This window comes from Hydractinia symbiolongicarpus, chromosome 3 (genome assembly GCF_029227915.1).
Source record: "Hydractinia symbiolongicarpus strain clone_291-10 chromosome 3, HSymV2.1, whole genome shotgun sequence".
Classification (NCBI taxonomy): domain Eukaryota; kingdom Metazoa; phylum Cnidaria; class Hydrozoa; order Anthoathecata; family Hydractiniidae; genus Hydractinia; species Hydractinia symbiolongicarpus.
In genome coordinates this window covers 23,833,080-23,847,162 of record NC_079877.1, presented here as the reverse complement: position 1 = coordinate 23,847,162, position 14,083 = coordinate 23,833,080, and the positions used below count along the sequence as shown (strand labels likewise).

At 33.3% G+C, this 14,083-nt stretch overlaps 1 protein-coding gene across 1 annotated transcript; it reads left to right on the top strand.

The window, feature by feature from the left end:
- Positions 1-3,511: 3,511 nt before the first annotated feature.
- Positions 3,512-8,344, top strand: LOC130636334 (uncharacterized). The gene is made up of 2 exons (XM_057446015.1): positions 3,512-3,959; positions 7,306-8,344. The coding sequence occupies exon 2, from the start codon at positions 7,711-7,713 to the stop codon at positions 8,260-8,262; it is 552 nt and encodes a 183-aa protein (XP_057301998.1). The 5' UTR covers positions 3,512-3,959; positions 7,306-7,710; the 3' UTR covers positions 8,263-8,344.
- Positions 8,345-14,083: the final 5,739 nt, after the last annotated feature.

The window sequence follows — 14,083 nt, the reverse complement described above, 5'->3', positions numbered from 1 at the left end:
AGCACAATAATCTTATAGGGTGGCTTTCGTAATATGTTCTGGGTTGAATTTTTATAGAATATCTACACATAATACATACATGAGCACATATTCATCAATGATATGGCGTAATACGCAAGAAGCTGCTTAATTATCCTGCGAGTAACATAGCATGTTGTTGTATTAGGGGGCACAAAATTTAGTTATTTGCTTTAATTCACTGCAAAAATTTTAGCGTATACCCCCTAATTTAATCTTGCTGTACTTCAACTTACCTGTTGCATTGGGGGGTGAAAAATATGTCAAAATACGTCTTTTTTCTTTTGTTTTCACAACTATTCATTTGAATATTGATATTTGAATACAGATTTTTAATCAAACTAATTCTATTTATATTCTTTTAAGCTGGACACACATTGATAACAAATAATAATTGAAGTGTTTTTATCCAGTGTGAATGTATTTTTAAAAATTATCAAGTAATTATCGAGACTTTTCGTAACACTGTTACGAAAAGCTTCGTGCATTTTTATAAAAATACAAATGGATTTTTGGCTGATTTTATCAAAACAAGTGTAAATATTTGTTTAATAAAAAATGAATCATTTATATAATGAAAACATATATGAATTGAAACTTTAAATGTTTTCTTTTAGAGTGCTATCGTATAACTTCAGATTATCAATGTACCTTAAATAAATATCTTTCACTCTACAAAATAGGTAAACCTGACATACCGCCATAATATTTTCCAAGATCTCCCAATACTTTTAGGGCCACTCTATCTTATATACAAAAAGGGTACACAAAGGAGGCAGCAGATAAATAATTTCTCAAATAAATTTTTTTCTTGTACATTGTTGGGTCTTAACAATACGTTGTAAGGAGTGAGCAAATTATTAAAAGAATTTGTTATGTCTATGCAATGCTAATGTCATCAAAATTCTTTAACCTTATGCATAAGCAATGTAAAGCTACCTAACCATTGGGTTTAAAGCATATTTTTAATATCTTCAAAAAAGGAAGCACTAACAGTTTACAAGGGAAATCTCTCATTAGCAGTTCAAGAACAAACTATAAATTGTAAAATGAAGCAATTACCAGAGAGAGAATACAAAATGGTCCATTTTCATCTAACCTGCCACATTACGTGAATTTTGTCGACTTTGGCTGTTTTTAAATGTGAGGAGTAATCATGATAAAATTTAAATCACATCTGGAAGTTATTTAAAGTATTGAAAGGCATGTTTTAAAAGTCGTAAACTTTGTGTTTGTATTTGGTTTGTATGAAATAATTTTGTACCATTATCTATAAAGTTGGAAGGCTAAATATATAAGATTGGTAGAAGACTAACATTTATTTAAATACATACATTAAAAATTTATGCATTAACCCTATTCGGTACGAAATCTGTCCCCCTCCTCTGTTGTTTTTTTCTAAAAACTATGCTATACTGTATGATTATGACTCTTACTAAGTTTTCATAGTTACTTATTAGACACCTGCATACTAATTTTTTGGTCCCATACCTCCAAGAACCTTGATATTCACCATTACTCAAAACCACCCCCCTTAAATTTTTATGAAATCCTTATAATCAAGAAAGTATATTAATTTTCGTTAAGATTATCCGTGGAATTTGAAACTCACAAAGCTATGTAAATTGATCTGTAATGTAATCGGAAAAACGGATTTTCGAGTAATTTGTGGCGGCTTCTACATACAAATTATGTAAAAGACGGAAATTATGTAAAATAACTTTTTTTGTTGCTCAGAAACCTTAATGTTCAAATTAGAACTAAAGTAATCGAATTTTAAGCAGATGGCGGTATTATGGACAAACTTAAATCTTTTGATGGCGAGACCAAATAATTGCGGACATAAGCACTGCCATTTTGTTCCATGACGGACTATAAGTATGTCAAGTTTGATTTCATTTGAAAAAGCCTATCAAATTTATGAAAGTGGGGCGGAATCATAATATATTCGAAATGCCCCGGACCAAATAGGGTTAAAATACCGATGAAATTTCTTGTGATTGTTATTGTTATTATAAAGGCCAAATCTAAGGAAGGAACATTTAAGACACAAAGAGGCACCAACCTTCTAACTTTATATGTATGCAGGCACATGGGCAAAAAGTTTATACAGAAAAATCAGCACAACGGAACCTATCGAAAATATGAAATGTCATTTAATTAGGCATATCATCTCTCCTCTCTCTAACTTATCCGATTTAAACTATTTTCCCTGCGTGCATTATGTAGCCTGCAAAATGCAAATCACAAAAATATTATTATATAATGTTTATAGACTTTTTTCATCTGTTATTTGAAGAACTTATAATATCTAGTTTTCCTAATTTTTACTTGCAATAGAAAAAGTGTAAAATAATTAGATGACATTTGGTTTTTAGCTATAACTTGTCACGTTTTAATAAAAACAGCAAAGATCAATCGTGCTAGCTTAAATCAAAATATTAAGAGTTAGAGAGAAAGCTTATAATTAAGTTCATGTTTTACGTGACCTATGAAAGATTGGTTTAATAAAGAACCAAATAGGCTCTAAAGGATCGCTCTCTTAAAAACTCTGTATTTTAATTACCTTATCTGAAAATGTCGAAGAAAAAGAAGAAGTTAAAAGTGTTTTTAAGTAGAACTATATTTAAACAGACTGTATACTTTGATTGACATATTTTGTGGTTGAATACAGGTTTTACAAGGAAATATAGGGAATTTTAGGGAAATTTAAATGACATTTATTTAGATACGATTTTCTATAAACTCTTTTCAAATGTTATTTTTTTATCTGAAGTAATACGACAAGAAAATCCCAGCTACGTATCGCCTGGTGTTATTTTTTTTTTACAGTTCTGGTTGTATTCTTTGTCACCTTTAGTTACAGTCCGAAGATGCATCATGGAATTCTAAAAACAAGACGTAAATATTTATAATGTTTGTTTACATATATTTTCATTTTATCAATAGAAAGAAGAAATTCACACAAGCTCTCTAAATTGTAAAAGTATACACCATTTGCACAAAACACCAATCTATACGTGTTTTTAGGAAGATGTGGTTGTTTTAAGTCTCTGTATTTATTATATATTTTGTTAATTAAAAAACAGTGAATTAAGAAAGCAAAAGTAAAAACATCACGAAAAAAACTGGTAAAGATAACTTTTATTCACCGTACACCCTAAATACGGTATATGTTTTGGCCAAAACATTAAAAATAACGAATCCCCCGCCCCTTAAAATAAAAACAAAAAGATTCCTACACAAAAAATGGAATCGAAGTTGTCGTAGCGTTAAAATGTCAAGTGACGTAAGGAAAGTTAATTCTTAGACGAAGTAAATTAGCCATTATCTTTCAATCCATTTTGTTATTATTAAAATTAGCTATTGTTTGTACAGCTATATCATTTAAAAGTTCTTCCAAGGCAACCGCTGCGATAACTTTTTTGTTGTGCTTGTGTGTTTGGTTTTTTAATGTTTTTATAACTTCTATTTTCGTCGTCATTGTTGTTGCTGTTGTTTTTATAGTTGTCGTTGTCAATTTTGTGGTCGTCATTGCCGTTGCTCATAATGTCATTGTCGGCGTCGTGGTCATCGCAGTTATTGTCGTTATTATTGTTGTTGTTATTGTTGTTGTCGTTGTTGTTGTCGTTTTTGTTCTTGTCGTTGTTATTGTTGTTGCTGTTGTCGTCGTCGTCTTCGTCGTTGTTGTTATTGTTGTTGTTTTTATTTTATTTTATTTTTTTATATGGATTTCTTTCTATCCTTCATTGCAATTATCTAAAATTCAATCGCTTTTGTGTCTATTATAAGAAAAACCGAATAGACTTTAGCTTCATCGTTCCTAAACTTTGGTCTAATTAAAGCTATAATGAACCAATAATAAAAGCAACTTATTTATTTTTTTTAAAAAACAAAAGAAGATAAACGCTACTGGGAGTAAAGACACATAAAAAACAAAGGTAGAGATTCTGTAACCTTTTTCGCGTTCTTCAAGTTTACCCTTTTCTTTGATATTCTACCCCTTCTCTTTCTAATTCTACGCTTCCTGCAGAAACATTTTTAGTACTGCACAAATTTTAAACTTAAATTTCGAGACAAAAACAATTTCTTTAGGAAAAAGGTTTTTCACTTGTTTTGTTTGAAGGGTGGTGTTTTTCTTGTTTTTACAACTTATAATTTATTCGTCTAAATATGCTGAAAATTTTCTCGGATATTTGACGCTTTTATTTATAACTATAAAGTTACATTAACATGTGAACTTCTTCGAAAGAAATATAGGTTTGTAAGAATCGTGCTTGTTAATTTAGAAAGAGTTAAATTAGTTTTTGTCTAATCAGCAAAGACAATTAATTATTATTATTATTCCGAATATTTATACAGGATAAAGCCACTTCAGTGTTGGAAACACTGTAATTAATGCAAGTCCTGTGTTCTGAATGTATTCAAAGGTACACACTGGGTAGCCTACCCAATTTCCCTCATATGGCATGGGTTGACCCATAGCTGTGGTAAAGACACTTGCTAATCATGCCCGTGCTGTGGACCAAACCACGGACCTTGCGATTACGAAGCAAACGCCATAACCGCAAGGCCACGCGCCAATTAGATGACAGGTACTGCTTTAAGAAATTTAAAGAAAGTTACTTCACTTTAAAAATTGGTTAAGCAGAGGTAGCTTAAAAGTTGGTATCTGTATCTCAAACGTAAAGGAATGTGCATTTATATTATATATAGACCCCGGACAAAACTGACGTGTTAATAAAGACTTACGTTTATAATTAATGGAGCGAATGCGAACCGACTGGTGGCTTTGTGGTAGAGCGTTCGCTTCCAGTGTTTAAACACCGGCCGGTTCATGCCAAAGACTATAAAAAGTGTAAATCGATCTTTTCTGCTTCACATTCAGCACGAGAATATGATTAATATCCTGGTCGGTTTTTCTAGTTTGGCGTCTGGTTAGTTTACACTCCTTTCGTAGTTTAATTTTGGAATTTAGACGCATTGTGACCCCCTTTAAAGGACTCTTATTGGTAAAAACAGTAACATTAAAAACTGAAGAGACTATTCTAGTTTAATAATAACAATGATATAGAAACAAATGGGTTATATTACACAATAAACCTGATTGGATTACCTTTGACGAACATAGCGGGTAGTTAAAAACTGAATTTATTAACAATACTATTAAACCTTCCAAGAATACTACAATAAATACACGAATTTGAATCCAGGTTATTATATTTCCCGAACAAAATCATTTTTTATTGAGTTAATCGCTAAACCCTTGGAAGAAAAAATAAGATATTATCAAAGAACCAATGTTGAAAAAAAACAACTAATTGCTAGGTCACACACCTTAAGTAGTGAAGACGTGAGTTGCAGTGTAATCAATAAAAAAAATACATGAAAAGTTTACTAGCGTAAGCGAGGAAAAAAATTTCTTTATAAGTCGTGGAAAGGTGCAAAAGAATAAAATAATTTAAAAATAAATAACAAGCGGTAAACACCATTCATCGATCCAAATTTTAACTTATTTTTCTCTCTGATAACACCCGGGTTTATTTTCTACTGCTACTGTTGTTTACCCCCCCTCCTCTGGCATGTCAACGAATTTAATGACGTCATCACCAAAAATGCTGAGATCATCAAATGTTACTTTAAACAAATTGTTTGTTAATACTTGGACAACACTTGTAGTAAGTTTTCAATCCAATTTAATTGTAGAAATTACGCAGGGGAAGGGGGGGGGGGGGGGGGGGTGATTCGCCCAGCATTGAGGAGCCACTAAAACGCCCAGCAGGAATAGGGTTAAATGGGTGTGTTTAAAGTAATAGCTTATATTCCTGTAGTTGGTTAGAAAGGTAAAAGGTTATTGAACCAAAAGTTGCATTAAAATCGTGGTTGGGTGAAATATGTACGACGGCTGACGATCAATTTTATTATATTATTGTTGCCGTCGTAGATACTTTCTGCATTATTTCGTGCATGTTTACCTCCTGTTAGCATGAAGTAATGAAATTTACTTTCGCGTGGGTATATGTGATTATAATTTCATTTCCAATAACAAAAATCCCTATTGTAATACAGCTTATTATCTTTATGGATTAGTCCATTTAAATTAGTTTAGCAAACTATGTAAAATATTGATTTTAAATTAACAAACATGCAAGCGATAGCAGTGGTGCAATCTCTGAACAATTCACTAAGTTGTATGGAATATTCAAATGTTTATTGCAGTTGATGTAAGTTCGACGACAAATATCCTGATAATTGATTCTCTTGATATATAATCCTCTTAATAATTAATCCTCTTTTCTCTCTTGAAAAACAAAACAAATTTCGACTGATTCACCTAGCATATATAATAGATATTCGTTATGTTGATAGAATAACGTTAAGAAAATATAGGATATATTTTCTTGACATTTCTTTATATATTATGATGTTTTTTGACACTTGAGATTTTAATAATAAAAAATGCGGTTTTCTTCTTATTGTTTTCTTTATCGAAAGTAACGTTAAGAAAGTATCTCTTTAATAATAGCCGTATTTTGTCTGTGTGTCCGCGAAAGCCACGTCCCGTAACGGAAACACGAAATTTTTATAATGCGCACCAATACTAAATGCGGTATATTTTTGTCCACTTTGTTACAACAGCTTAATTTAAAGGACGGGCGACCCCGTGGATATTTCCACGGGATAACGACTAGTCTATGTTATAATACCTCTATACGCCTGTCCGTCTGTCTGTCACGCAAAATGGTAGCTTATTAAATGCGGTATAAAAAGGACAGGCGAACCCGTGAATATTTCCACGGGCCACCGACAAGTAGGATATACTTTTCTAGCGCTTCTTTCGACTTTAATTTTTTATCCTATTTAATTTTTCTCTCTAAATAAAACCTATTAAGCTTTCTAAGACTTGTGCGTACTTTAGTAGCGATCTAAATGCGGTTTTCTATTTTCGACGCAGATATTTAAGAAAAATAATCTTAAAGAAAGTGAAATAGAAATTAACATTTTAACACCCCTTGAGGATGAGAAAATTTTCTCAAATATTATGTCATTAACAGATAATCTATCGTTATTTGAACCACAATTTGAGCTTTCTTATATTTCAATTAACTCAGCGACACTAAATGCTTTTATTTAAAAAAAATCTTTGCAGAGGCTTAAATATAAAGGCAGATGCTCACGATACGTTATCAGCCTTAGAAGACAATTTTACTTTCAGCTTGTTCTTTAATATTATCCCAATTTGCCAATAACTTCAAATACTTTACTTAATTTCATTATTTTTTGTAGAACATCCAGTAAGTCATGTTGAATCAGACGGTGTATTATTGGCCTGCAACTCCACTTGATTCTGAACAAAATATCATCCCTTTGTTGGTACTGAACATAATCTCAATGGTAATTGCTGTTCCTGGCAATGCCCTGGTATGCTATGCAATTGCAAGAACCAGAAAACTTCGAGAACAACCTTCATATTTATTAATTATGTCAGTTGGATTTGCTGATCTTTGTATTGGTGCAATTGCTCAAGTACTTGTCATTATAAAACTGCTCCACAACTACACTCTTTAACAGAGTTTATTATTTGATAAAATTTCGTATTGTATTGTATGGGGACTATGTTGTATCAGTGGGTTTGGAGTGCTTTGTTTAACGATAGATCGCTTTCTGTTTTTCGAGTATTCCATCTCCTACATGTCATTGGTTACTCGTAGAAGAATGTTAGCATTAATATTTACACATTGGTTTCTCGGTATATTGTATGGAGCACTTCCAGTCGTTGATGAATGTGATAAGATACTAAAAATCGTCAACTTTGTAACCTTGATATTTATAAATGCGTTCATGGGGTTTGTTTACGCTCGAGTGCAGCGGAGCATATCAAAACAAAGTAGACAAATAAGTGAACGTTATGCAAAGAATAAAGACAGCCAAGAAAGAAAAAGTTCTTTCAAGAAGTTATCGAAAACAAAGCAAGTGACCGTTACTATGGTTTTGATCGTGTTTACATTTTGTGGATGTTGGTACCCTTACACGACAATCGGATTAGTGTTGTCTCTAAGCAACGTGTCAGCAACTCCGACAGGAGTGTCTATATTTTACTGGGGACTTACTTTGGGTTTTATGAACTCATCTTTCAATATTTTTATATACGGCATGAAGAACAAAGAATTGAAAACGCACGTTGTGAGATTAGTGTTTAAGAAATTTCGAAAAGTTGGACACGATGGAAAGTCAAAATATTGAATGTGAATCAAGCTACAGTAGCTACAGCTATAGTACAGAGGTTTATTATGATTACGAATAAAAGATAGATTTCTGACTCAAATATCTTTAATTTTTAAGTCTGTACCACCCGCATCTTTATTCCAAGCGCTTTTTGTAAGTAAACTAGCCTGATAAGAATCCAGATAATCGATGAAAGACTTATAATAATGTTTTGCAAAGTAGATTGGCTTGACCAATTTCTGTTATTCAGAACTTCTTGAAAGGATAGACTATTTACCTTAGCTTTGTATGCAGAATCAGCAAGAATTAAATACGCTTTTAATATTTCAGTGTCAACGGCTGCTACAGTTTCGCAATAGCGACTTTTGCGATGGTCCACAACTGCCAACACTTTGCCAAAATAATACGGACAAGTTGTGAAAAGGTACGGACATGTTGCAAAATAATACGAACAAGTTGTGAAATATTGCGGACAGGTTGTAAAATAATGCGGACAGGTTGTAAAATAATACGGACAAGCTGTAAAATAATACGGACAAGTTGTGAAATATTGCGGATGGATAATATGGATAAGTTAAGAAAAAGTACGGACAAGTTGCAAAAAAAAAGCGAACTTAAAATATGGTGTTTATAGAGTAAAAAAGAAAAGTTGTCATTGTTTCTGGGAAAAACATCCAAGCCCGCGAACTTCGTTCCCAGCGTCTTTATCCCGCTTTCCATAATCTTACTGATGTGAAACTTATAGTTTGGACTACAAAAATAAAAGAAACTACAAAATTTTGAAAATATCTTATCTTTATAAGCTTTGCAAAGCAGAAATAATATCTATCGAGAATATGAGAGTAACAAAAAGCTTCTCTTAAAGTAAGCTTCTCTTTGCGGCCTCCCAATTCATAAATGCTTGATCAGCGTATCCTATCGTTTCTGGCAAGTAATACAACTCATTTGAACGGCCATTTATTTGAGAGAAACTTGATTTTCTGATTTAACGCCTTGATTCAAAACAAGTGCGCTCTTATGACTGCTCCAAATACAAAGCGTGAACATCCAGCTCTAAATCATCGTCTGGATGGTATTCGTCGTTATCGATCATTTCGGGAAAAAGAATGATGATCCAAGAGTTAAATCTTTTATAAAATGCCCACCAGGCTTTTTGTTTTTGATTAGTGTGAGAACTACCAAGGACATAAGCCTCAATACCAGTGTGATTATCTTTATGATTTCTTCATAACTACGTTCTCCGTACCATGGTCAGGTCTTATTCTCCGCGGGATTTTTTTAGGTATGTCGTCCAGAGCATTTAAATAACTTTTTGCTACAGTGTGGATTGGTATTCGAAGATAACAATTCTAAGCAGATTATTTTCCGACTGAAGCCATCTATGCAGCCATGGATCAGAAAATGTAATGATAATTTTGTAAGAATACCGATGCCCGACATAACTTCTAACTAACAATTTTAGGAGAGTATATGGTGACAGAATAATTACAGCAAATCAGTTCATCCATGGATTTTTATTACTACAAACAAAATTTTACAACTTATAAAAGCAGTATAATAAAAATGCACCTCAAATACAATATTAACAAAAGCACTTGCATCAACAGATAGTAATCAATCATAATAAAGAACATAAAATTAAACAAGATTAAACAAGAATAAACAAGATTAAACAAGATTAAACAAGATTAAACAAGATTAAACAACATGGTCCAAGTCCACACAAAGAAAGAAAACATAAAGAATATCATAAAACTTAGTGCATAACATGTAATGATCAACTTCCACAGTTGACAAAAAAAAAGGTAAAACATTGAAAAAATCATTGAAAGTTTGCTAAAAATGAAAATTGCACAAAGTCTGAAAACAAAACATTATAAAAGCAGTGAGCAGGTATCCTTTTTGTTTTTATCCGCTTTTACCGCATATCGCACCTGCTTTTTCCCTATAGTTCCGGTATCCGAGAAAGTTTACTAACTTTATACAATTTGTCTGCAATTTTTTGCTACTTGTTTGTATTTTTCTTTGCAACATGTCCACATTATTTTAGAACTTGTCCGCATTACTTTACAACATTCCGCATTATTTTACAACTTGTCCGTATTATTTTACAACATGTCTGCATTATTTTACAACATGTCTGCATTATTTTACAACTTGTTCGTATTATTTTACAATATGTCGCATTATCTTACAACTTGTCCGTATGTTTTTACTACTTGCCGGTATTATTTTATAACTTGTCTGTATTATTTCACAACATGTCCGCATTATTTTACAACTTGTCCGTATTATTTTACAACTTGTCCGCATTATCTTACAACTTGTCCGTACTTTTTCGCAACTTGTTCATACTTTTTTTGCAACGTGTTTGCAGTTGTGGGCCACCATAGACTGAACATTTTTAGTGTGGTATCTGAGTAATCGAAAGGAGCTGGGTTTGATCATTAATTCGCCACACTTAAGTTATGCTAAGATAACAATCAAATTGACGAAAAGGATTCTGTTTTCCACCTTTTAATTTATTTATCAAATGATGTAAATAAAGGGTTATCTAGATTTTGGTGTTCTTAGGTTAAAACTAACACCTGTCATTAAAGCACAAACCCGAGGATGTTTCCAAGCTAGTTTTAAATTAACAAGCTTATGGTAAACAGATTATCCGATCTATGATAATTAATAATTCTGTACTCAAATTTTGCTTTGAAAATGTATGCCAAATATTTCAAAATATAGTATACATTATGTTCATAATCCGTAACTAATAAAAATAACATTATTTATTATTGCCTTTAGTTCTTAACTCTTACATTAGAGTCAGCCTAGAAAGGACTCGATCAATTCATTGTACATCAAAAAGTATCAACTTCCCGTTTACCACACCAGCTAAACCATTTTCCCCAGGTCGACCGATATTTATATAGCAAGCCCTGCCTTCTGGAATGCACAAAAAATCCTGCAGCTTCGTTTGGTAAGCCTTCAAAAGCCACGCTTCCCCTAAAACGATTTCAGTCTTTAACTGCCTCGGACCCTGTAGAAGATGTTTTACCCTGTCGGACTGATTTGAATCCTTTTCTTTTGTTGTGGCAGTAAAACAAGGTTGCTGACAACTTACTTTACTTTCACGTATATGTAAGCGGATGGTTTCCTTGCTCGCATCCAGGTGGTTTCTGGATTCCAATTCTGTCACGTCATTTAACTTGCTTCACAGGTACTCTGCAGCAGCTATGAACTGTCTGTATATCAAAAAATCCTAGATTCTTTTTGCTAGATCTATTGGCTCCGTTAGCGCGTCCATGCTATTTTTAACAGGTAACTCAACGCAGTCATGTTGCCTACCTGCAGATAAACTCTCCTGACTCTTCTAATTCTTGTGAATATGATAAATGTCAGGATTGCCAATCTCAATGCTTTCAACTGTAACACATTCATGTGTTTTCTGTTCTGAGCTATAGACGAGACTCTCCTTGTTAATTTACTCTCGCAAGCTGCATCTCACTCTTGCAGTGATGGATCTGTTTGAATAACTAAATCTGACTCCCCTAACACTTGGAGGTCTCCCATTGTATAGACATAGACTTTCCTTCCACCACATTAATTCTTGTATCGAGTCTTAATTCAGGGTTATGGCGCATTTTCAAGGTCTAAATTTGTTGCTTTTAAATACTTGTGCGGAATCTTAGGTTAGTTGAGCTGTAAAATAAAGACTGCCCATTAATTTTGTCACTTCCATGTTCCCTGAGAGATTTCAACAGACTCAAACACTTGGTTTCGATATAAAGCATCTTGACGGAGGTTTTATTCCGGGCTTTCACCAGAGATTTTTGGCCCCTGCAGAACAGAAGCATGTTGTCCAAGTACAGTATCCCCCTGACGTCGATCCTTTATTTTGTAAATATCCCTACAGCAGAGATCAGCCAGAAACATAAGAAGAAAAATACGTATAGATTTCCTCGTCGAAAAGACCCCACATATTTCCTTGATCTTTTGCTCAGAAAAACGGAGAAGTGGATCTTTTAGTTCTATCTTGCAGCCGTCATCGTTTTGAAGTAAAATGTCCTTTAAAAGATTTCGAGAGGCAGTCTGCCATCTTAAAATAATAGTATGGTATGAACTGGTTTATTTTTTCCAAATTCTTAACTGGGCAGTTTTCCCCATCTTTGTCAATGTAAATGAGTAAAATTTATCCTGGATTTGCACGATAAGTTTGGTTAAACTTCTTACCTTTTTGTTCACGTCCGCTACGTTCGCGAGAAAGTTAAAAGAGAATGTGAGTGGTCCGAGGGCCGCAGATACTTTAAGTTTCGGTTGGGGGTCTTGACATTATTTTGACGGAGAGTTTATGAAATTAAGTTATGAAATTTAGAAAGTTGACTGGAAATTTAGTTACATGCACATGGTCGTATCTTCAATTGAGAAAAGTTCTATTATTTAATCTGAAAATTCCGTGAAATCCGCGATTTTGGCCTTTTTCTAAAAACTTTGTTTCGTGAAACTTTCAAACTGTCGATTGGCGCATCTTTCATTTTTGTTTTAACGTTCCTTCTTAAAAGCTTTTAACTTAGAATTTTCAAAGTTTTCTTAAAACTCGGAAATATATTTGTATATGAACTTGTCAGCTTAAGGTCTTAGGTGGCCAACTTTTGAGGATTCACAAAGTCAAGAATATCAAAAAAAATTATTTAATTGCATTTTTTACCATTTAAGTTCCGAAGACTTGTTTTGAACTTCCGACACGCGGTATTGTAACGAGGAAGGAAGGACAAGGGGTGGAAAGCTGTAATAAAAATTATCGCTTATTTATGGTAGGGCTATGATGAGATATCAGTAAAAAACCTTTTTTTCTTGGAAATATAATCCAAAAAAATCAACATCCAGCAGTGTGTGTGTATAGGATTGGGAAATGGAGGAGAAGGACAACTCATTTCTAAAAAGGGTGACAGCCCAGCAAGCACGCGACGACGTACAGAATCATATTGATAGACATGACGATGGACACGTCATTACAACACCGTTTCGGCGTCGTAATTTCCGATGTCATATTTCGTTTTTAATGCCAGGATTTCCGAAGTTGCAAGTCAACCATAGAAATTCGTCGGGCCGATGTCACAATTTTCGGCGTCCCTTATCTAAAAAAATAATTTTTACCAATGCGGTAAGTGTTTGTGGATGTTGTACGTAAATACATACCGTCAACTGTCAAATTAACGGACACTCCAATTAGCAGACACCTCCAATTATCGGAATAATTCCTTTTCACTGGAAAAACCACAGCCATAACCTCATACGAAACTTTCTAAATAGCGGACAGTCAATAAGTGGACACTCTTATTAGCGGACAATTTTATTTGCACAGAATAAACTGCACCTGTAAAATTTTTTTCTAATTAACGGGCAAGGTAAGAAAAAAACAAACAAACGAAGAAGAAAAATAATAATTAAAGGAATACTAAGCGTTTACAACAGTAATGGTGGAGACGTTGATGGAAACGTGGATGACATGAGTGAAGATGATACAGATGGAAAGCTTTACGATCTAGCGCAAGAAACAATCTGTAATTACAGATTTCTTTAATAAAGTAAAATAAAGAAATATGTGTATTTTATTTATCTGTAAACCACCCAGATAGTACCTGAAGCCCTTTTTAATTGCTTAAAATAACCAGGTGTCAATTTTGTGCCAAAAATAGGCAAAAAATTGTGTTTTCAAATAGCGGATACTTCTAATTAACGGACAAAATTCTTTGCATCAATGGCGTCCTCTAATTGGAGAGTTGACTGTTCAACTCTCCAATTAGAGCACAAGTTTTTATAACACGGCTTTTAAGAAAGCGCGAAG